Consider the following 25,443-nt stretch of genomic DNA (forward strand, 5'->3'; position numbering starts at 1 on the left):
TGGGGGTGTTTGTGTGGGGGTGTCGTGGGGGTATGTGTGTGGGTGTGTGTGTGGGGGTGTGTGTGGGGATGTGTGTGGGTGGTGTGTGTGTGTCGGGGGGTGTGTGTGTGGGGGTGTCGTGGGGGTGTGTGTGGGGGTGTTGTGAGGGTGGTGTGTGTGTGGGGGGGGGTTTAGCGCTGCGCTACGAACGCGGCCACCTCGAGTTCGATTCCCGCTCACGGCCAGCACTAGACAAGCACACATACAAAGACCCCCCGTGTAGCCTCAATAGTCTGTGGGGGCAAGTGCTGTTAGCGAGTAGCCACCTATGAAGACCGGCACGGCACACGAGGGGATGGGTGGCCAGCATCACGCTCGACCGCCTTTGTCTCCCCAGTAGCGATGCTAACACACCGCAACAGGTATTTATTTGAGGCTGAATCGACCTATACACATACGCAAATACACACACACATATACACGCAAATATATATACACATATACACAAAGACAAAGATCCCCCGTATCGCCTGTAACAGACTGTCGGGGCAAGTGCTGTTAGCGAGCACCTTTGAATCGGTCCTGGGCATCCCCTAGGTCGACTCAGCCTCAAATGAGTACCAGGTGCGGTGTGTAAAACATCAGCACGGGGGAGACAAAGGCGGCCGGGCGTGGTTGCTGTTGGCCTTCGTAGGTGGCTACTCGTTAACAGCACTTGCCCCAACAGTGGGTCTGAACGATTTGAGAAAATATCTAATAGCGATTTTTTTGACAGATATTGCGATTTGATTTGCGATTATTTTTTTTAAAAGTCAAGCTTCAGTTCAATATTCACTGTGTAATAGATTTAAAACATGTGATGGAGCATTACCACGTGATACCATCAAAATATGAACTGCTTTATATATTATAATGCAATAAAATAAAATAATAAAGCAATTCCAGTAAGAAAGTAACGGGACTTTTCAAATCGCAAAAAATCGCAGCATTTTCAATTTGCTAAATCACATTGTTTCAAATTGCGATTTCGATTTGAAATCGATAAACCGATCAGCCCGACCCAACAGTCAGCTGCAGGCTATACAGGGAGGGGGTCTTTTATCTTTGCACGCACGTAAAGGCACACATGCGCGTGTGCATACATGCATGTGCACGCGCGTGTATATTTGCATGTGCACGCGCACGCGTTGCCGAAAGAGTGATTTAATTGCGAATGCGTACACCACGTGTCACGTTCGTGCATTGCTATGTGGGGGGGGGGGGTCTTTGTGTGTGCGTGGGTGTTCGGAGGAGAGTTGGGGGAGACAAAGGCGGCCGGGCGTGGTGTTATCGCCAGCATCACCATCAACCCCTTTGCCGACACCTTAATAGGTGCTCGCTAACAGCCCCGGCAGCGTTAATACGGCGCGGGAGGGTGGAGCCGAGTTTTGAGTTGAGGCTGAGTCGACCCCAGGGGCGATTCCCGCGGGATCGGTTCGGATACAATTCACCGCTGATGTAATAGCCGCGGCCAGGAATCCAACTTCGGCTGCGGGCGGATTCGTCGCGGTCAGCGGCACCCTTCAACCGCTGCGCGACCCGCTCCCGCACGATACGAAATTACGCATCGAGCGTGCAGCACGCGCGTGGTGGTGTGATGGGGGGGGGGGAGACCATCGTGATTGGAGATGGAGTTGGGGGGGTGGAGAGAGCGGGGAGGGAGGGGTGGGATGGAGGGGTGCGGTGGGCGGCAGGTGCGAGGGCGCGTTTAAGGACGAGCGCGCCCTCGCTGCGAGCCCTTCGTGCTGTGGACACGAAGCGAGAAGCGAGAGGCCATCGCCACAGAGTGGACGACTCGCGGACAGGGAGAGAGAGAGACTCACTCACTCACGCTTGCTCGCTCGCTCACACTCAAGGCTCATCGTACTCGCAGTGTGCAGCCGCCACGGCTGTTAGCTCCATTGGAGAGCCCGAGACACACGGGGAAGAGATACATAGAGATATATAGAGATAGAGAGATATAGAGATAAGTTGCGTAAACGGGGACCGCTGAAGAAGATGTCAGACAAGCAGAGCTCGTTCCTGCAACAGGCGGAGATCTCTGCCTCGCAGTTTCTGGATGCGTGGAGCCGCTACGATGCGGATGGTGAGATTCCATACACACAACTACATACACCTAACCACCTACGCCCCTACACACACCTACACACATCCACCTACATACACACACACACCTACACATACATACACACACACACCTACACATACATACACACCTAGACACACACCTACACACATCCACCTACATACACACACACCTACACATACACACACCTAGACACACACCTACACACACACATACACACCTCACACACCTACACACATACAAAGACCCCCCATATAGCCTTAACAGACTGTTGGGGCAAGTGCCGTGAGCGAGCACCTATGAAGGCTTGAACGGTACACGAGGGGGTGGGTGGCTAGCACCCCGCCCGGCCTTCTTTGTCTCTCCAGTGGCGATGATTGCTACAAATCGCACCAGGGACTCATTTGAGGCTGAGTGGCCCTAGAGAAGGACCAGTTCAGGTGTTCGCCACTGTTATTGGTCGTGAGCGGGAATCGAACTCGGTTCGCTGGGTTTGTAGCGTGCCAACCGCGACACCACCGCTCTCGTACACACATACACACACACGCACACACGTACACACACACACACACGTACCCACACACTCACAGTCACATTGTGGTTTCCTGCTCAAATGAGCAATCGAGCATGCTCATCTCTCGCGTACAGCGCCTGAGCCAGTGGTGGAAATTCCACATTCACATGGCGGGGGCGAGTTAATCCATGGGACATCCACTATTGACTTATACACACGCATACCTACTGTCACACACACACACACACCTACACGTGTACATGTACCTACATTCAGATGCGCACCTGGAACACGCAACACGTGCATCGTTACACGCAGATGGCAGGCTGGAGCAGTGGCGCCGTGCATGGGGTTAAGCTCTGCGCCTCTAAATCCTGTGAACCTGAGCTCTGTTCCGTTTACACCCCACGCCGCGTACTTAATTGAGGCTGAGTCGACCCAGGGGGTAATGCCCGGGATAGGTTCAGATTTAATTTCGCCGCTGACGTGGCTCCGTGGCCAGGAATCAAACTCATTCGGGGCGTAAACAGCGCCCTCACCACTGCGCCACCGCTCCCGCACGAAACGAAGAGGCGCACGCACGCACGCACGCTCGCGCGCGCGCGTCTCTCAACAACAACGCACGCACAGGCGCTTCGGCACACCCACGCACACAGACACATCCGCTCTCCGGCGACGAGAATTCGTCTCCCGGCAACGAGCAATACCAGTTGGCGAATATCAGAAGCGGTCCTGGGCCTCCTCCCCTAGGTCGACTCGACCTTAAACGAGTACCTGGTGCGGTGTAAAACAAAAAAAACCCCATCAGCGCTAGGTGAGACAAAGGCGGCCCGGGCGTGCGGTGTTGCTGCCCAAGCACGACCAGTCGTGAGCGGTGCCGGCCTTCACGGGGGCTGCTCGCTCGCAGCCCTTGCCACGACAATCGGCTAGAGGCTATACGGGGAGGGGATCATTTTATCTTTGCGCGCACGTAAATACACACGTGCGCGCGCGCTCACATGCACGCGCACGCACGCGCACGGACGCGCAGGTGAATATGTGCATGTGCACGCATGCAACACGTGTCACGTTCGTGCATTGCTTTCTGGGTGCACACAATAAGAGATTGACGCAGGGATGCATGCATGCATCCAGCAGTGGACTGACCATGGCTGCTGCTGCTGCCGATCATGATGACGGCGACTTTTACGACGCAGCGAATGAAAGGGACGTATCCAGTTATGTATGTGTCTGTCGTAAGCGGAATCATCATCGCCTATCTTCACGGGGAAAAGCAGCATTCTGTTTTTTTAATATTTACGCCGTGGCCTCGAATGCGGTGCGACTCGCGGAGTGAACCCTGTTCGCTGTCCACGTGCTGACTGGGAGCTGGTTTTGAGATGTTGTTACGCGCCGGCCTCTTGTACACGACGAGAAAAGAAACAAATTTCAACTCAACACACTCGTCAAGAACACCGCTTGTGTGCGTGTGTGTGCGTGCGTGGGCGTGCGTGTGTGTGCGTGCTTGTGTGTTCGTGTGTGTGCGTGTGTGTGTGCCTGTGTGCGTGCGTGTGTGTGCGTGTGTGTGTATGCGTGCGCGCGTGTGTGCGTGTACGTGTGTGCGCGTGTGCGTGCGTGTGTGTGCGGGTGTGTGCGTCCGTGCGTGTGTGCGTGGGTGTGCGTGCGTGTGTGCGTGCGTGTACGTGCGTGTGTGTGTGTGCGTGCGTGTGCGTGCGTGTGCGTGTGTGTGTGTGCGTGCGTGTGTGCGGCCTCAAATATGGGGAGCGGTAGTGTAGCGGTTAGCGCGCTGCGCTACGAACTTGGCGATTATTTGAACCGGTCCTGGGCCTCCCCTAGGTAGACTCAGCCTCAAATGGGTACCTGGTGCGATGTGTAAACATCGCCACTGGGGAGACAAAGGCGGCCGGGCGTGGTGTTGGCCACCCATGTCCTCGCGTACCGTTCCGGCTTTCATAAGTGCTCGCCAACAACACTTGCCCCAAGTCGTTTAAGGCTATACAGGGAATCTTTATATTTGGCCTCAAATATAACGCGTATACAATAGGCGACGTTTCTGGCAACATTCTTTTCTTCATGGCACGTAGATCGCGAGGCCATGTTGCTGTGAAGAAAGGGTCATCGCCTGAAAAACGTCGTCGATTTCGGTCACAACGGTGCCGTTATTGACGAATGTGCCGCGTTGTTTGTTGTTGTTAATTGTGCTTGTGCACCACTGCGCGTACGCATCTGGATGTGGGTAGCGGTGGTGTAGCGGTCAGCGCGCTGCGCTACAGAACCCGGCCATCCTGGGTTCGATTATGACAGTATTAGTATTTATTTTTATATTACTACTCTGAAAAGGCGGCGATCTGTGGGTCGTGTGTGTGTGTCTATTACGAACCTGGTGACCCCAGTTAGATTCAGGCTCATGGCCAACATCATTGACGATTATCTGAACCGATCCTGGGCCTCCCCTAGATCGACTCAGCCTCACACCCCCTCGTGCGCCGTGCTGGCATTCATAGGTGCTACTCGCTAACAGCACTTGCCCCAACAGTCTCGTAAGGCTACACGGGGGATATTTGTCTTTTGTCTATCCAGTGGAGAAGCGAGCGCCGATTAAGGCCGGTGACGTCATGCGTCAGTGGTTATATCCGGTCACCACCACCACGCCCGGCCGACTTTGTCTTCCCGCAGTTCTGATGTTTTACGCACCGCAACAATCGACGACCTATAACGGGAATGGTCAACCGGCGGTTTCAGATGTCACTGCTAGCCACTGATGGTAGCCGTGGCCTTGACTCGAACTCAGACTGTCGGAGGTTCATAACGCGGTGCGCGCTAACCACATCTTTGGCAAAGACAAAGATCCCCCATGGAGCCTTGTAGAATGTTGGGGAAAGTGCTGCTGGCGAAGTGATCTCCCGTTCACAGCCGTGAAGCCAGTGGCGGATAACTCCACACTCCTATAGTGGGGGGGGGTCGAGTCCCCCTCCCCCACTCCCGCTATAGGACAACTGCTGTTGAGTCATTAATATATCGTCCGACCCTGCACCAGGAGTCGAACTCTCAAAAGTGTCGTCGATTGCGAGCCGCTCGCTCGACCGCCGCTCTGTCGCGCTGCGAGGCGCGGCACGCGATGGTGGCTTTGCCGGTGGCACAAACATCGAGCCCAGCAGCGGGATGAGACGGGGGCGAGGGCATTGGGGGGTGCCTTGCCCCCATCCCCACCCCACCTGGTGGCGAAAGCTACGAGTTGAGTCCCATCTTGACAACCACCGTGATTGGGGCAGTGCTTCTTATTAACCTTTACTGCAGCCTTGCACCCCTTTGGGTCTCAATTGTTGATAAATACGTCGGGTTTGATGAAACCAAGTCGTTGTACTTAGGTGCCCGTGCTTAATTCGTCTTCGATGATTCACCTTCTAAAAAGAACATCTGCCCATGCCTCGCACCCCCAGAAAGGGCATCTCGCACCCTCTGGGGGTGCAGCGTCCACCCCAGGTGAAGGGTCGCTGATTAGGGCAAAGGGAGCCGCGATGTGGAATCGCCTTTTGCGCGACCGCGCCAGACGAAACAAATATTGGGGTGGCGGGCCTGACCGATTCCAGGGACCCCCTGGGCTGAAAACGTCGTTACTGCGCCACTGATCAAACATTCTACGAGGCTATATGGGGGATCTTTGCCAAATATGTGACGAGGTGCTGAACGCACACCGCGCTAAGAACCCCATCAGTCAATCGGAGTTCGATTGCCGATCACGGCTAACATCAGTGGCGAGCTGTGAAGTCTGAAATCGCTGGTTGGCCACCCCCTGTTATCGGTGATCGATTGGTGCGCTGCAACAACATCAGCACTGGGGGGAGACAAAGGCGGCCGGGCGCGGTGGTGGTGACCGGATGTAGTGACTGCCGCATGCCGTCACCGGCCTTAATGGCTGTCTCGCTTCTCCATTGGGAGTGTTTATTGTTCACATCCAGATGCACAACAAAGACCCCCCCCATACCCCCCCCCCGTGTGGCCTGTAACAGACTGTTGGGGCAAGTGCTGTTGGCGAGTAGCGCCCTTGAAGGCCGCCACGGCACACGAGGGGGTGGGTGGCCAACACCACGCCCGGCCGCCTTTGTCTTCCCAGTGGTGATGTTTACGCATCGCGCCAGGCACTCGTTTGAGGCTGAGTCTGCCTAGGGGAGGCCCAGGACCGGTTCAGAAAATCGTCACTGATGTTGGCCATGAGCCTGAATCTAACTGGGGTCGCCAGGTCCGTAGTGGACACACACGCGCGACCCACCGACCGCCGCCTTATCAGAGTGGTAAGATACAAAAATTAAACGAATACTGTAGTAGTAATAATAATAACACCAACAACCACCTGGGCAGAGAGTGGATGGACATCGATCGCGAGTGGGTTTTGTTGCGGCCACCACAATTGGGATGGATTCCAGGGCTGGGTCAAGCGGAGAGCCCCACCAGAGAGCTCCACCAGAGAGCCCCACCAGAAAACTCCACCAGAGAGCTCCACCAGAGAGCTCCACCTGAGAGCCCCACCTGAGCGCTCCACCAGAGAGCTCCACCAGAGAACCCCACCAGAGAGCCCCACCAGAGAGCTCCACCAGAGAACCCCACCAGAGAACTCCACCAGAGAGCCCCACCAGAGAGCCCCACCAGAGAACTCCACCAGAGAGCTCCACCAGAGAGCTCCACCAGAGAGCCCCACCAAAAAGCTCCACCAGAGAGCTCCACCAGAGAACTCCACCAGAGAGCCCCACCAGAGAGCCCCACCAGAGAACTCCACCAGAGAGCTCCACCAGAGAGCTCCACCAGAGAGCCCCACCAGAGAGCCCCACCAGAGAACTCCACCAGAGAGCCCCACCTGAGAGCCCCACCAGAGAACTCCACCAGAGAGCTCCACCTGAAAGCTCCACCAGAGAGCTCCACCAGAGAGCCCCACCAGAGAACTCCACCAGAGAGCCCCACCAGAGAGCCCCACCAGAGAGCCCCACCAGAGAACTCCACCAGAGAGCCCCACCAGAGAACTCCACCAGAGAGCCCCACCAGAGAGCCCCACCAGAGAGCTCCACCAGAGAGCTCCACCAGAGAGCCCCACCAGAGAACTTCACCAGAGAGCTCCACCAGAGAACTCCACCAGAGAGCCCCACCAGAGAGCTCCACCAGAGAGCCCCACCAGAGAACTCCACCAGAGAGCTCCACCTGAGAGCTCCACCAGAGAACCCCACCAGAGAGCTCCACCAGAGAACCCCACCTGAGGGCTCCACCAGAGAGCTCCACCAGAGAGCTCCACCAGAGAGCTCCACCTGAGACACAGTAGGGCAGGGGCGTAGGCTGGGGTGGTGTAAGGTAGGCGGAGGCGGCTCACGTGATGGGGTTCATGTGATTGTGCTGATGTGTTGGTGCTAACGTAATAGGCTTAAGGTGATAGGGTTAGTGTGATAGTGCTAACGTGATAGTGTTAACGTGATAGTGTTAACGTGATAGTGTTAACGTGATATTGCTAATGTGATAGGGTTAAGATAATAGGATTAACGCGATAGTGCTAACATGGCAAGGCTCACGTGATCGGGTGAATTTGTCAGTGCTAACGGGATAGGGTTAACGTGTTAGGGCGAACGTGATAGGTCTAACGTGGTGGGTTAACATAATAGGGTTAACGTTATAGGGTTAACGTCATAGTGCTAACGTGATAGTGTTAATGTATTAATGCTAATGTGGTAGGGTTAAGGTGATAGGGTTAAGGTGATAGGGTTAACCTGATAGGGTTCGCGTGATAGTGCTAATGTGACAGGATTCACGTTAAAGTGCTAACATGATAGGATTAACGTAATAGGGTTAATGTGATCGTGCTAACGTGATAGGGTTAACGTGATTGGGTGAATGTGATAGGGTTAACCTGTTAGGGTTATCGTGATAGGGCTAACGTTATAGGGTTATCGTGATAGGGCTAACGTTATAGGGTTAACGTGATAGCGTTAACGTTATAGGGTTAACGTGATAGGGCTAATGTGACAGGACTGATGTCAGGGCTGGAGTTGGCGTTTGGGTTCATAATAATGAGGGCTGGGGTTCGGGTTATGCAGCGAGACAGCGTTTGAGTGCGAGGGTCAGGATTGCTGCTGCGATGACTGACGACGTCGAATGTTGTGTTTTTGGGTGAGGATGAGTTCTGATGTCATATTTAAATGTCGTGTGTAGGTTAGGGTGAGTGTTAGGTTACATTTTTCGTTCGGGTTATTGTTGGTGCTATGCTGGGGTTAAGTTGCATGCAGAATGTTGCAGTGAGAGTTTGGGTTACGCTAAGCATCGGGATCAGTCGTGGCAGCATTAGGGTTGGTGATAGGGTGAGGGTTGACGCTTTGGTTGAAATTAGGATCTGGATTAGGGTTGGGTTGCGTTATGTTTGGCATTAGGGCAGCAGGGAGTATGGTCAGTGTTAGGGCTGCTGTTAGAGCTCATGCTAGTGTAGGGTCTTCAAATATTACTCACACCGACACGTTGTAACAAGTCACCTGCTTACACTTCATTCACCTGTTCTTGCGCCAGTTATAGGCACTCCTATAACTATCTGTACGGTCACATATACTTGACTTCTCCCCGCTCCTATCTATTCTGCACCTCACTTATCCTGCACTCAGCAGCTCTGCTCTCAGCGACTCCGCACACAGCGACTCCGCACACAGCGACTCCGCACACAGCGTCTTTGCACACAGCGTCTCCGCACACAGCGTCTTCGCACAGAGCGTCTCTGCACACAGCGTCTTCGCACTCAGCAGCTCCACACTCAGCGACTCTGCACACAGCAACTTCGCATCTCCACCGCTGCCCTCACTTACGCTCCCTCAGACCTGCTCACCCGTCTGTCCCGGGTGGGGGGTTCAGCCAACACCTGCCCGGCGACGGCGTGAGGGTTGTGGTCCCGTTGACCGCTGGAGTGGCAGCGGCGAGATGTCTTCACTCTTGGTTCCTGGCAACAACTCCCCTTCGCTCACACAGACTCCGCTTATATCCCCCTGCTCATCCCGAGTCCTCACGTGCTTCCACTTAAGCTTCCGCGAGGCCGGCGCCAGTTGTCCCATTAATCTCTAATCATCACCCCCCATCTCCCGTCTCCTAGGCGCCAACCTCCGGTCACAGCGTAGCACCTGTTCGACCTCGGTTGCACCCGCTTTTCCCCTGAACTACTATAGGTTTGTTGGTGCAAACCTCATGTTGCAACGCGCACACCTGTTTGCCCTCCGTTGCACCCGCTTAACTGTGCACACTGCGTATTTCTCTCCTCATCACTAGTGTTGGGATTAAGGGATTGGGTTATTGTTGAGGGTTAGGGTTAGGGGTATAGTGAGTGATAGAGTTATGGTAGTATTTAGCGCTTGGGGTTAGATTGAGGATTGCTGTTAAGCTAAGAGCGAGGATTGGCAGTAGGTGTTAGGGCTAGGATTGCTGTTAAGGTAAGAGCTAGGTTTGGCCACAAGTTTTATGGTTAGAATTGCTCTTCAGATAAGAGCTAGAATTGGTGGTAGGAGTTTGGGCTCGGATTGCTGTTAAGGTAAGAGAGCTAGGATTGGCAATGATAATTATAATTGGTGGTAGGTATTAGGGTTATGATTGCTGTTAAGATAAGAGCTAGGATTGGCAGTAGGCGTTAGGGTTCAGATTGTTGTTAAAGAGCTACGATTGGCAGTAGGTGTTAGGGTTAGGATTGCTGTTAAGCTAAGAGCTAACATTTACAGTGTGTTAAGGTGATGATTGCTGTTAAGCTAAGAGCTAGTATTGGCAGTAGGTGTTAGGGTTAGGATTTCTGTGAAGCTAAGAGCGATAATTGGCAGTAGGTGTTAGAGTTAGGATTGCTGTGAAGCTAAGAGCTAAGATTGGCGGTAGATGTTAGGGTTAAGATTGGTGTTAAGATAAGAGCTAGGATTGGCTGTCGAAGTTCTGGTTCAGATTTCTGTTAAGCTAAGAGCTAGGATTGGCAGTAGGTATTAGGGTTAGGATTGCTGTTAAGATAAGAGCGAGAATTGGTGGTAGGTGTTACAGTTATGATTACTGTTAAGCTAAGAGCTAGAATTTGCGGTATGTGTTAGGGTTAGGATTGCTAAAGTAAGAGCTTGTATTGGCAGTACGTGGTAGGGTGAGGAATGCTGTTAAGCTAAGAGCTAAGATTGGCGGTAGGTGTTAGGGTTATGATTTCTGTTAAGGTAAGAGCTAGGATTGGTGGTAGGTGTTAGGGTTATGATTGCTGTTAAGCTAAGAGCTATAATTGGTGGTAGGTGTTAGGGTTAGGATTGCTGTTAAGCTAAGAGCTAGGATTTACGGTATGTGTTAGGGTTATGATTGCTGTTAAGGTAATAGTTACGATTGGTGGTAGGTGTTAAGGTGAGGATTGTTGTTAAGTTAAGAACTAGAATTTGCGGTATGTGTTAGGGTTAGGATTGCTAAGGCAAGAGCTAGTACTGGCAGTACGTGGTAGTGTAAGGATTGCTGTTAAGCTAAGAGCTATAATTTGCGGTATGTGTTAGGGTTAGGATTGCTGTTCAGGGAAGAGCTAGAATTGGTAGTAGGTGTTAGGGTTAGCATTACTGTTAAGGTTATGATTTATGTTAAGGTAAGAGCTAGGATTGGCGGGAGGTGTTCGGGTTAGGGCCAAGTTTTGTGATCAGTGTTTGGTAAAAAATTTAAAACATTGGTTTCCAGCTCAATGGAGCATTAAGATTGTGGCTCATTTCCTTTTTATGGCTGTAAGCCAGTGGTGGATAATCCACATTCCTATGGCGGGGACGTGTGTCAACATTGTACATTCTGCTGTTGGACTTGATCCCTATGCAATGCTATTGCAAATACAATTCACGATTAAATTCAAGAATCTATTTTTCAATAATCCATCTCATTTGTGGAAACTTGTTTGTCTGTGCCATCTAGTGCTGTTGTGAGGTCCTGTTAGGCCTTAATTTAATTCGCCTAGTCTTATATTTGCATAACATTTGCACAAATAGGATCTTACATGCACAATTTGATTGCGCGTATCATGAGAATAAAAAAAAACTACTTTAATCAACGGTGAATAATTACACGCCTGGTGTTAGGGCGAGTGTTATGGCGAGTGTTAATACAACAGTTGGGTATAGGAGTTTGAGCTTTCGGGGTGCATTCAATATCAAACGTCACCGAGCACACAGGTACAGTGACTGGAAAGCGATGCGAAACCCATGCATCCATATGTACGATGTTGTTTCCTTTAAAAGCAAAAAAAAACTACAGTATATATGTAGTGGTGTTATTTTACGCAGACAACTTATTTTTCTCCCGTGTCACTTTATTCGTACAGAACTCCACGCGTTCAACACCACGCATCTCCGTCGCAACTCTTTCGCTTGTACTGCTCGTCTGCTAGTCCGTCACAGTGTACTCTGCTAGCTTCTCCACTGCTAGCCTCTCACTATACACTCTGCTAGCTTCTCTACTGCTAGCCTGTCACAGTGTACTCTGCTAGCTTCTCCACTGCTAGCCTCTCACTATACACTCTGCTAGCTTCTCTACTGCTAGCCTGTCACAGTGTACTCTGCTAGCTTCTCCACTGCTAGCCTCTCACTACACACTCTGCTAGCTTCTCTACTGCTAGCCTGTCACAGTGTACTCTGCTAGCTTCTCCACTGCTAGCCTCTCACTGTACACTCTGCTAGCTTCTCTACTGCTAGTCTCTCACTATACACTCTGCTAGCTTCTCTACTGCTAGCCTCTCACTATACACTCTGCTAGCTTCTCTACTGCTAGCCTCTCACTATACACTCTGCCAGCTTCTCTACTGCTAGCCTCTCACTATACACTCTGCTAGCTTCTCCACTGCTAGCCTCTCACTATACACTCTGCTAACTTCTCTACTGCTAGCCTCTCACTGTACACTCTGCTAGCTTCTCCACTGCTAGCCTCTCACTACACACTCTGCTAGCTTCTCTACTGCTAGCCTCTCACTGTACACTCTGCTAGCTTCTCTACTGCTAGCCTCTCACTACACACTCTGCTAGCTTCTCTACTGCTAGCCTCTCACTATACACTCTGCTAGCTTCTCTACTGCTAGCCTCTCACTATACACTCTGCTAGCTTCTCCACTGCTAGCCTCTCACTATACACTCTGCTAGCTTCTCTACTGCTAGCCTCTCACTATACACTCTGCTAGCTTCTCTACTGCTAGCCTGTCACAGTGTACTCTGCTAGCGTCTCCACTGCTAGCCTCTCACTATACACTCTGCTAGCTTCTCCACTGCTAGCCTATCACTATACACTCTGCTAGCTTCTCTACCGCTAGCCTCCTGCTATACACTCTGCTAGCTTCTCCACTGCTAGCCTCTCACTATACACTCTGCTAGCTTCTCCACTGCTAGCCTCTCACTATACACTCTGCTAGCTTCTCTACTGCTAGCCTCTCACTATACACTCTGCTAGCTTCTCTACTGCTAGCCTCTCACTATACACTCTGCTAGCTTCTCTACTGCTAGCCTCTCACTATACACTCTGCTAGCTTCTCTACTGCTAGCCTGTCACAGTGTACTCTGCTAACGTCTCCACTGCTAGCCTCTCACTATACACTCTGCTAGCTTCTCTACCGCTAGCCTCCTGCTATACACTCTGCTAGCTTCTCTACTGCTAGCCTGTCACAGTGTACTCTGCTAGCGTCTCCACTGCTAGCCTCTCACTATACACTCTGCTAGCTTCTCCACTGCTAGCCTCTCACTATACACTCTGCTAGCTTCTCTACTGCTAGCCTCTTACTACACGCAGGGAGAGATGGGATTGGTGGAGGAAGAGGGGGGGGGGGTGCGGGAGGGAGGGGGGCAGGGATAAAAGCAGAGGGTCGCGAAGGGGGAGACGGCTGGGAGGAATGGCGGCTGGAGGCTTGTGAATCGGAGTGCTACAATTAAAGGTCCTCATATCCGACGTTGGGGTCCTAAGTCATTCTACACAAGGGATGACCACGGTCACAGCCGATTGCAGATAACACAGAGTCACATCGAGACGCAAAGAGTTACACAGAGACTCATAAACTCAAACTTTATTTTTGTAATGCTCCTTTGAGCCTAGCAGCTCTGTTGTAGTGGTGGCAGTGAAAGGGCCATTGCATGATGGAGGCAATTTGCAAACTAACAACAAGCAAAAACAACAACAAGTTACACAGACAGAACTCCACGCGAAAACTTAACAGAAAACACCAAAAGTACCAAACATGGAGGAGACCAAAGCACCCTCCGATTAGCGTGGTTGGCTACGTACGGTGCGAATAAAAAATTCAACGTACGTAACATACAAAGGGAAGCTAGCTGATGGCGGGGAGAGATCGCGTGATGAGCAAGTCAGATTTGAAAGGAAAAATGTCCCCTTCGTGTGTTTTTGCATTGGGGGTTTGATGGAACTCCTCCGCTCTGGTTTGATTCTGCGGCTGTGTGGGTTTACGCGGATCTCAGCCGTCCGTGCGTGCAACGTCGTGAACGTTCGCGCGTCCCGGGCCTTAACGATGCCCCCAGGGAGCAAATGCCTTCTCCCCCCTGCCCGCCCCTGGGGGACCATAACCACATCGATCAGCGAGGCCTCCGCAGAGACCGCCAGCGTTGTCACCGATCATCATCGCCGCCGCCCGTTACCAAAGGGACACTGGCGGCACGCCACACGGCTCCCTACGATTCTCCGCAACGGCCCGAGTGGTGCAAAGCGCAAGAGGCGACACCGCTTGGCTCAAATCAGTGGCGTGTGGCGATGATTAATGATCAGCCCCGCAGGAGCGCGCATTGCCACATCACAATAGCCCTCATCACCAACACCACCACCATCATCATCATAAGCATCACTGCCCGGGTGGTGATAAGCCACCCAGCGGTAACACATTCGCCACTTGTTACACGGCCGCCCAGGTGAACACTTCCAAGACTATATTACGGTTGCGTGTTATTGGCTAGACATCGAACAAAAGTCGCTGCATTGCATGCTTTCAGATTAGCTTTTGCGGCCATCTGGAATGCTCTTCCTTCCGATATTTGGCAGCCACTGGAGCTGAGAACTTTTAAATCATCATCCAGATTGAAAACGTATTCCTTTAGAACTGCTTTTTGTGTTTGAGTTTGTTGTCCATCCCCACGCCTTCGATTAGCACAGTTGGCTACGTATGGTGCGGAAGACATTAACTACCTCGCCTGGTATACAGGAAGTCGTGGGTTCGATCCCGACCCTGATGCCTTTATATTTGGAGTTTGCAAGTTCTCCCATTGGTCGCGTGGAATTTTCTCCAGGTCTTCCGGTTTTCCCCTCCACATTTAGAAACATGCGTTTAGAGTATTTGTCTGTTATACATTTCCACGTAATAAGCCACTTTGTTGAGCTATCATTTGTGGCCAGGTCGCTTCTGAAAAGAAGCTAATGGCGCCACTTTGCTTGACAGTGAATGTGAAAGATGCCGCGATGCTACTCGAGGTGAGTCGGCCATTGTGTGCCAACGTCACGGTCCCACATTTGAACAAAAAATGACACTGCTCATCACTCGATTGGGATCATCACACAGACACACACAGCAATAGCATCGCCCACTACTGTGAAACTACCGCAGCCTGTGCCTGTGAAACACAGCAGCGCCTTGCTGCGCGATGATCGCCCTGCGCTATAGGAACGACAGCGTGAATATCAAATGTGTTGTACAATATTATAATATATAATAGCAAATGTATTATGATAAATATAATTTGTACGACTCAATAACATAGAAGTCCGCATCACTACATCACTCTCATCTCTTTGGTTTTTTCGGTAAAGTCACGTAGGTAAAAAATAAAATAAAATAAAAATTAAAACAACTAAATTAAATCACGACGTTTCGGGCGCAACACAAGCGTCCGTCTTCAGGTGGGGACAACGCAGCGAAAGCACACCGCTTAAGTGTGTCTAAGAGATGGCTGTGACGAGGAATTATATAGTTGCGGGGGAAGGAGGGGGGGAGGGGGCATGGTGAGTGTGGGGGCGGGGTGTGGGGGCGGGGTGTGGGCTTGGAGGTAACGCCTGGAGTTCAAACTGAAGCTTTGTGATGCAGGGGGTGGAAGTAGATAAGAAAGCTAAGTTAAGCCTATGGATCCTTGCAGTCACGAAAACTTCAAATCTAGAATCAATCTCATCATTACAACACCACCACCGCCATAATAGTCATCATCATCATTAGAGATGCCTGCAGACCATTTCATGTCCTATGAACAAGGCCCATTGCCCGGTATGACACCTGATATATTTATCCTTTTAAGGCCACACACACAGAGCATACATCGATGAAGGCGTTGAGTGTTTTTTTTGTGTGTGGTGGCTATACACCACTGCCAACAGCAGTATCGCCAAATAAAGTTACACTAAACTATGTCTATGTTTTATTTTACCAACGCCCACTGAGCTATACAGCTTTTTTTCAGAAACGACCTGGTCACAAATGATAGCTCAACGAAGTGGCTTATCATCATGCGGAAATTTATAGCAGCCAAATACTCTAAACGCGTGATGTTGATTCGAAATGTCGAGGGAAACACCGAAGGACCCGGAGAAAAATCAACACGGCCACCGGGAGAGAACGCTTCACGAATTTGAAAGAGAGAGACACGCAAACTTAAATATACAACAAGCGTCGGGGTCGGGATCGAACCCACGACCTCCTGTATACCACACAAAGCAGTTAACATCTCCCCACCCCAAAATAAACATCGTTACAAAATCAACATCTTTACAAAAAACACTGCACTTTCTTCTACTGTTTGTGTAGCCTAGGTGACCGCCGTTGATTGAAGAGGCACATTTTGGTCAAAACCACCCGGACCGCTGCTATTGCTACAATGCTTTGTCTGAGCGAACGAGCGAGAGGGCGTCTCATCTTGACAGTGGTAATGCAGCCAGCCACCATCTGCGCGCTCGGCCCGGGGTAATTATCAGAGCCGCCACTCAGGGCCCGTCTCTCCGCGCGTCACCGTGGCGATGCCGAGGCCACGCCAAGCCGCACGGCATCGCTCGTTATTCAACACACGAAGTGCATTCACTTAGTTGGTTCGTACTGGTAGGAACCTCCTGGTTACACCAACCCACAGGGGATTATTGTGTCCGTCCGTCCGTTGTGCAGAGAGGGGCTGGGTGGGGGAGGGAGGGGCTGGGTGGGGAGGGTGGGGAGGGGCTGGGTGGGGAGGGTGGGGCTGGGTGTGGGGTGGGAGGGGTGGGGCTGGGTGGGGAGGGGCTGGTCACCCCGTGGTGCCCTTATAAAACTCAACGTTTAACCTACTTACGCCGGCTTGCACCCGCCCTCACAGTCGGGCATATTTGCGGAATACACCACGCCGCCGTTGACCGTGGCCATTGACCGAGCAACCCAACGTTCCTACCAGCTCCCTCCGCAGGAATGTGTGTTAAGTTTGTAGAGCCAGCACGGCTAGGATTGGGCAAAACGTATCGCCCCACTTTTCACCCAGGCGACTGGAGAGCAGCACAGAATACGTCTTTCTTGATTCAACATTGAAACAAGCAATAAAAACTATCAACTATATTTTATTTTACCAGGTAAGGCCACTGGGCTTCATAGGCCTTTTCCAGAAGTGACCTGGCCACAAATGGTAGCTCAACAAAGTGGCTTATCGTGTGGAAATTTATAGCAGCCAAATACTCTGAACGCGTGACGTTGATTCTACATGTGGAGAGAAAAACTGGAGAAAAATCCACGCGACCACGGGAAGAGAGACTCCAAATATTCAGGCATCAGGGTCGGGATCTAACCCACGATCTCCTGTATACTAGATGAGGTAGTTAACATCTCGCTCCCGCGGTATTTCAGAAAAAACAACATATATACAATAAAAAAAAATGTTAACTTAAATATCATGAATGGTTCTCATACTATCCGGGACACGATTCCAGTGCCCAACCGGGCTGCTATTGTAATGATTATAATTTAATTTAAAACACCGTGAGCACCAACTGAACGCCGCAAGGGAAAATGTGCGTGCGAGCGAGGATGCAATGCGCACCGCGTGGAGCACATTGGGTGAAGCGAGCCAAAGGTGCAACGCTCCCAAGTAGACCATTGGAGCCTCATTTGCCAGTAAAAAATATGATAATTGTTTTTTTACCTTTTTATCTGGCAACAAAACTGACACCTTTTTTACAAGGAGTCATGTTTGCACAACAATGTTGTGCGCCTTTTATGCAAACAATGTTGTGCGCCTTTTGGCGTCATCTGGTCCAACCCATGTGAGACTAGGCTCTAAGGAAAGCTGTCTCGGGTGTGGACCAATCAACTTCAAGGACAGTACATGCATTATCAGAGTTATGTTTTTTGTTTGCATTATGACTGCAGGTATTGTGGTCTATGCAAACATGACTCCTTGTGAAAAAGGTGTCAGTTTTGTTTCCAGATAAAAGGGTAAAAAAACAATTATCGCTCCCAAATAGCTCAAGAGGTTCACGAGCTACCTGGCTGGCCATCGCACAAAGACGGCAGTCACCGCATCCGCGCACTTTCAGATGCGCTTCTGCGGTCGTCTGGAACGCTCCTTCCTTTCTGATATTAGGAAGCCACTGGAGCTATGCACTTTAAAATCATCTCGATTGAAAGTCGTTTCTTTAGAACTGATTTTTGTGTTCAGTTTGTTGTCATTCCCTCCCGTGCGCACGGTTGGCTATGTACGGTGCGAAAGAAGTTCAACATATGTACATACATGGGGAAAAACAACAGCACAAGAGTGGACGGAATATCAGAATCAGCTCCTTCAACGGATGAAACATCAAAGCTACACGAACTCTGTCTCCCGAAGCCCTCTTGTCGTGACGAGCAGCAGACCTCAACATTGGCATCTAGCTTCTAAACATATTGCTGCTGCCATCACGCACGAGAATGCAATATATATTATTCATTTAAGGGGCACCACGGTGGCGAGATGTCATCTTCCTCGCCTGATCCCGACCCTGACGCCTGCTGCTGTATATTTTGAGTTTGTGCGTCTCTGTCCCTTTGGTCGCGTGGATTTTGTATCCGTGTCCTCCGGTCTTTTCCTCCACATTTTGAAACGTGAGTCCAGATTCTTTTGATTATTTTGCTGCTATAAATGTCCACGTGATAAGCCACTTCGTTGAGCTATCATTTGTGGTCAGACCGCTTCGGAAAAGAAAGCTAATAGATCAACGGGCTTTACCTGGAAAGATAAAAAGAAAAAATGTTTGGTTTTATTTCAAAAAATATTTTAAAGGGATTTGTTTTCATTTTCAATACTTTGCACTCCTATCGTGTTTTTGTATTGTTTGTTGTTGTAACTTTCTGACCCGCCTCTACTGGACATCTGTGAATAACTGCTTTATAGCTCATCGGATTCCTCCAGCATAAATAAAGATTCTGATTGTGATTCTCAAGATGCTGCCGCCGCGACCCTCACCAGGACAAGCGGACCGTGAAACGAACGAACGAATGATTCTGAATAGCTCGAATTCAAATCCACATAAACATTCCACGTGATAATTTACATCATAAAATCATCTCAATAATCGATCTCATCTTGTCCGCATCTCTTCTCGTATTATCTCATCACCATCGCCTTTAGTCCCCACCCAGGAATGATTGGCCCAGGTGGCATTCTTGGCAGAGTTGGTGCGCAGACACTGTGCCTCTTTCATATATTTGTCTCAACACGTAAAAATATATATATATATACAAACCGTATGTATTTACATCCCATCAGCCACCCACACGGAATTCTGGGAGTGCATCCTATCAGCAACATTGGTTCAATACAAGCAAAACTCTGGGCTGGTTTTGACGTGCAGTGTCTCATCAGCAGCCAGACTCGCTTGAACCAACGCGGGTGAACTTCCCGATGTTTGTGGACAAGGGCTGGTTTCGACATTGAGTCCCTCATCAGCAGAGCCATGTTCCCTTGAACCAACACGGACGAACTGCCCGAAGTTTGTAGGCAAGGGCTGGTTTCGACATGCAGTGCCTCATCAGCAAAGTCAGGCTCGCCTGAATCAACGTGAGCGAATTGCCGACTGTTTATCGGCAAAGGGGCCCTCTCTGCAAGGACCGGGATCCTCGCTGGACGCTCGCACTAAACGCAGCAACACGCGGCACAAAATAATCACGTGGGGGGGCGGGGGGGGGGGTCGCCTGGAGAATGTTAATGACAATAACCAATGCCTCCTCCTCCTCCCCCCCATCAACATTCGTCTCTCCACATTGAAATATCGAGCCAGTCGGTCCGTGATGCTGCTCGAGGCTCCACGCAAGAGAATAAATCTGTCTGTCACCTGATGAAGCTTGTTGTAATCACAGACGAAACGTCGTACTCAGATTGTAAATGTTGTGTCTTGGCTCTCCAACACACCGGTTAGTGCTGTACTAGTACACTACACTATACACTACACTATAGTACACTACACTATACACTCCACTATACACTACACTGCTATACACTACACTATACACTACACACTAGTGCTGTACCAGTAACGAATTGGCACATTCTGTTTACGTGACAACCCTTACCAGTTGGCTGTGTCGGGTGGTGGTGGGTTTAACGACACAGTTAAATATTTACGCGATCTAAACTAAAAATAAAACCTGTATTGTGGATGATATTGGTCGCGAAAACCACTTTACTACTACAACTACTACAACAACTACTACTACTAGGTGGTGTTAAACCAGCGACGTGGAGGTGTGCGGGTGGAAGCCGCTCGTTGGTGGGGAAGAGCGTGGCCGTCGATTCGCGTCGCCTCAAGCCCCCACACTCTCACGTCGCTGACAGCATCGTCGTCCGTCCCTTTGTCGTTATCCCTCGCCTCCACCGCCGCCTACCGCCCTGTAAATTGCTTGGATAATTATTTAACGTCGTTTCAATATACGTCGTCCCACCTTTCAGGAACGTATCCCTCGCCCCCCCCCACCCCGACAGTAAACGGTGACCGTGGAAACGAATTATCGCCTCGATGGGATTCCAACAATCGATCTGCTTGTGTTCAACTCGAGACCCCCCCCCCCCTGTTGCTTCCCCTTCGTGCTGCAGAGAACGGCTTCATCGAGGGCAAGGAGCTCGAGAACTTCTTCCGAGACCTGGAGCAGGCGCGGCGCGGCGTGGGGGTGGTGAGCAGCGACCCCAACTCGCCTTCACCCCGACATGCATCACGGGACTTGCCGTTAACTGTTCGCTATGGCAGGCACGCTGGATCCGGTGAAACATCGCCGGGCCATCGATTCATCTCCGGTGCGATTGGGGCCTTGTCTAAGTGGCAAGATGTTAACTCCCTCGCCTGGTATACAGGAGGTTGTGGGTTCGATCCCGACCCTGACGATGCCTGCTGTATATTTGGAGTTTGCGTGTTTTCCCCCGTGGTCGCGTGGATTTTTCTTTTAGTTTTTCCCTCCACCGTTATAAAACATGCATTTAGAATATTTGGCCGCTCTAAATTTCGACACGATGATAAGCCACTTCGTTGAGCGATCATTTGCGATAGCCAGGTCGCTTTAAAAACAATAGCGATATCACTCAGTGGGTCTCTACATGGTACAATAAAAAAAATTGGGTTTAGTTTTTAATAGATAAATAGATGCTGGGCCCAAGTGCCGTCCCGGGGCGATGCCAATGACAGACGTGTTTTTGTCCCCCCATCCCCCCCACGCCTCTCCCCCCGCCACCCCTCTCTTCGTGCCGTTATAAACGAGCGCAGGAACTGCCCGAGAGTGTGGTAAAAGAGAAGATGAAATCGTTCATGGAAAAGTACGACAAGAACGCGGACGGAAAAATAGAGATGGCAGAGGTGAGCTTGAATCTATTTTGCCACGAACATCCTTCGCGACAACGGAACGATTGCGATTCCGGGTTGCCTATTGCCGCGTGAAGTTTCTGTGTCGAGCCAGGACCCGTTTATTGCAGAGAGGGTCCTCGCCTATCAACATGGGGCAGTTTCACCAGCATCGGTTCAAGCAACCCCGCTACACTGCTAATGGGCAGAACTGTTCGCTAAGGGCACGGCGAATAGGGGGCGACCGCCCCGAGCCCCGCACTTTGGGGGGCACCACAGAGTGGGATTTGGACCGGGCCCCGCACACACCCCCTATGGATGATGAAACAATGATTGCCGAAATGGGTCCAGTGTTTTAGTTAAAACTAGAACCTATTTCTGACAGAAAGGCTTCTTGCCAGCGTTGGTTTCGATCACGGCTGACTACGGATGAGACACTGAAAGTTGAAACCAGTCCAGAGTTTGCTTGCATTGAACCAATGCTGCACTCCCAGAAGGTCGTTTAGCTGATGGGTTGTGTAAAACAAATACTCTGACTTTTCATGTGCAGAGACAAATATGGGAATGGGGCGTTCATTATTGTATCAATTACCCGTTGATCTGTCGTAGACACAGACAGAAACAACAGCGTAGGCTGTCGCTCATTGCTCAAGCATGCAGGTCCAATCTCTCCCACGCTCGGTTGGCCTTCGCGTAGTGGCTCACTCTCTTTGGCAGTCTTGAACTCGTGATGGAAACTCGACATTCCTATGGCAGAGCTAAGCACAGTTGAGCCCGGATAGTGCTTGGATGGGCGACTGCCATGCAGAACCAGTTGCTCCAGGCTGCTGTGGGGGCTACGTGGTGGGCAGCAGAGGGCAGTGCAGACAATTCATTGTTGTACTGCGCTTCTATGCACCACGCCTATGCTCCTCGGCTTGCCCAAACGCACACTGACCAGCGTGGTAAAGTATGGTCAAATAACCCCCACGATCCACACGGCGTCGGGGGGCCTTCATCCATCAGTGCTGGCTGTACGCGTGCACAACAGAGCCAGGTCTATTCACCCACAAGGCAACAACCTCCATTGACTTCTCTCCAAATGGAAAGATGATGATGCTGATTTAATCCCGGCCACTTAATGTGAATTTCCCGTCGATATTTTCCACTGTGACGGCGGTAAATGCAGTAAAATGTGGAGATGCCAGGTGGCTCGGAGAGCGAGCGAGCGAGCGAGCGAGCGCCCCTTATCGGATCAAACGTCAAGAGCCATTTCCTGCCGCTCAAATGAGCGTCGAGGCATTTCACTGGTGCTCATCTCACGTTTACAGCCCCTGCAGAGCCAGTGGGGGGAAATTACACATTCCTACGGCGGGGATGAGTCCATCTAAGCACTGTTGACTTGTTGTGACCCACGTGCATGTTTTTGGGCCGAGCCTCGTGCCAGTGATTGTCGTTTGATGCCAACGTGACAGTGGCTAGGAGATGTTAACTACCTCGCCTGGTATACAGGAGGTTGTGGGTTCCACCCCGACCCTGACGCCTGCTGCTGCTGTATATTTGGAGTTTGCGTGTCTCTCTCTCTCCCCGTGGTCGTGTGGATTTTTCTCCGGGTCCTCCGGTTTTTCCCTCCACATTAACAAACGTGCGTCTAGATTATTTTGAATGTTACAGTATTTGGCTGCTGCGAATGTCCACGTGATAAGCCACTTGGTTGAGCTATCATTTGTGATAGCCAGGTCGCTTCTGAAATAGCTCAGTGAGCCTTACCTGGTAAAATAAAAAATAGTTTGACTAGTTTATTGTCTTTAACCCCTCCACCACCCGACGACATTATTTACGCAGGTATTTTTACGACCATTGTTATGTACACATGCCAACGCCTTGAGCTTCTTTAGGGAGCGATCCGAATTTCCGGTGTTCGCCAACCTCGATGAGACTTGAAGCAGTTGGAGCGGAACGTCGTCGCACGTTCACGTTCAATTCAGCCGTGAAAGGTCTCGCGCCGCCGATGAGGAGGGGTGGCGCTTGAATGGTCAGAATTTTATCTTCGTACGGCTGGGGAAGCAGTGATGTACGTGCGTATGTTTGTTGAACTTCTTTCGCACCGTACATAGCCAAACGTGCTAATCAGAGGTGCGGGCGGAAGTACAACAAACGAAACACAAAAAACATATTTACAAAAATGAGTTTTCAACCTAGATTTAAAAGTGCGTAGCTCTAGTGGCTTTCTAATAAGGTTACAGTGTGATGTTAATCATAGTTTGTTGTCGAGGTTAGCAATCCATTCAACGGCTTCAGGCGAGGCAGAGCGAGCGGTCGCGATGCCACCGGGACTGGATCTCTCAGGGACAGGAGTTCGGTGGTATGTGGAGCGATCCATCGTCTGACTTGGGTGGTGGCCACGGTGACAATCTGTTCCGCTCCCCGCGTGTTCCACTCACGCAACAAATGGTCGCATCTTCTTCCTCTGGCCTTGTCCTCAAGCGGTTGGTTGGGGGTCGTTCAAGTTTTTTGTGGAAGAGTTCGAACCTCGTGCACTTCGAGGAGAATGCGATTGGCGCACCATGACATGTGGCGGGATTGATGTTATCTGCCTCGAGGTCACCATCCTAACAGGTGGCGGAGGGCCTAACGACAAGAATCTTTGCATCGGACATCGCCCAAAAACCAACACGGAGAATCACGTTGGCTATGCAAGCTGCCGTTTGTACGGTACTCGTTTTATCGACCCCCGTTGGAGGGATGGATGATGGGCCGAGTCATCCCCCAGCGAGGATTTGAACTCGCGACCTTTCCGATCGCCGTGAGCCACTCGTTCCCATCCGGTGCGGTAGCGCCACTGGAATGTAAATCGAGATTATAAACTTAAAAGTTAAACGTCAAAAGAGAACAGAGAGATGAACAAAGTCGTTGTTTTCGATCACGAGGAAGAAAAAGGAGTATGTTGGAGGATGTTGACAAGAGAGCGTGGTCATTCCCATCACTTTTGTCGAGGTATTGTAGTTTTGAAGCCGTGTGATTTATTCGATTTCTATATTTTTGTGTTTTTGTTTAAATCCGCAGTTGGCGCAAATTCTCCCGACCGAAGAGAATTTCCTTCTCTTCTTCCGGCAACACGTCAAGTCCAGCGCCGAGTTCATGGAGGTGAGTTGGTCCACTATGAGTTGGGATCATCGCCATCACCACCACCGCAATCATCATCATCATGATAATCATTATCACAATCATCGCCATCATCATCATCATGATCATCATGATAACCGCATCATAATCACAATCATCATCATGATCATTATCACGATCATCATCATCATCACAGTCATCATCATGAGCGTCATCTCGCCCCACCGATTAGCACAGTTCGCTATATACTGTGCGAAAGAAGTTCATATATACACATCATGATCATAATCATGATCGTCATCAAATCATCATGATCATCGTATTTATCATTATCACAGCGTGGTGGTGCAAGCAAAAAATATCGATCCGGATCCGATGAGATTAATCTTCTACTTCATCTGTAAGCGGGGAGTTGAACGGCGATGCGTGTTGGTGTTCATGTCGCTCTTGACGAGTGGGCCAGTGGACAACTTCAGGAGCAGCCTCGCAGTTAATTTCCGAAACCCTGCCGGCGAATGGTTGAAGTAGCAAGTGGCATTACTGTGTGTGTCCATGGATTGAGATATTTATTGACGTAGAGATGCCTCGACTTGCATAGAGACCCACAGGACTAGATAACACCCATAGACTGAATGATTGAAGAGGACAGTGGCGTTACTGTGTCGGTCCATGGATTGAGATATTGACTCACATAGAGATTCCTAGACTTGCATAGAGACCCATAACAACAACACCCGCAATGCACCACTAAGTGGCAGTGACGTCACCATGGTGCCTGTTACCAGGCCAGGGTTCACTTTTTAAGGCCACTTGATGTGTCAAAGGCTCACTAACAGCAGGTCACGGGACAGACTCAGGTACCATGGGTTTGCTGACTGAGATGATCGGCAGATGCACCATCTGTGCCCCCTACTGTGTGAACTTGCTGCGTTGACCCGCCCGG

At 50.7% G+C, this 25,443-nt stretch overlaps 1 protein-coding gene across 1 annotated transcript in view; it reads left to right on the forward strand.

The window, feature by feature from the left end:
* The first annotated feature begins 1,702 nt into the window (after window positions 1–1,702).
* LOC133355871 (calretinin-like) overlaps window positions 1,703–25,443 on the forward strand; it is a 54,039-nt gene continuing 30,298 nt past the window's right edge. The window contains exons 1-4 of the mRNA XM_061573283.1: window positions 1,703–2,104; window positions 20,660–20,736; window positions 21,321–21,410; window positions 24,441–24,521. Of these exons, the coding sequence (XP_061429267.1) occupies window positions 2,017–2,104; window positions 20,660–20,736; window positions 21,321–21,410; window positions 24,441–24,521 (336 nt within the window). The 5' untranslated portion in view covers window positions 1,703–2,016. The remainder of the gene's footprint in view (window positions 2,105–20,659; window positions 20,737–21,320; window positions 21,411–24,440; window positions 24,522–25,443) is intronic.

Source organism: Lethenteron reissneri, chromosome 52 (genome assembly GCF_015708825.2).
Source record: "Lethenteron reissneri isolate LAM-NWPU_2019-01 chromosome 52, ASM1570882v1, whole genome shotgun sequence".
Classification (NCBI taxonomy): Eukaryota; Metazoa; Chordata; class Hyperoartia; order Petromyzontiformes; family Petromyzontidae; genus Lethenteron; species Lethenteron reissneri.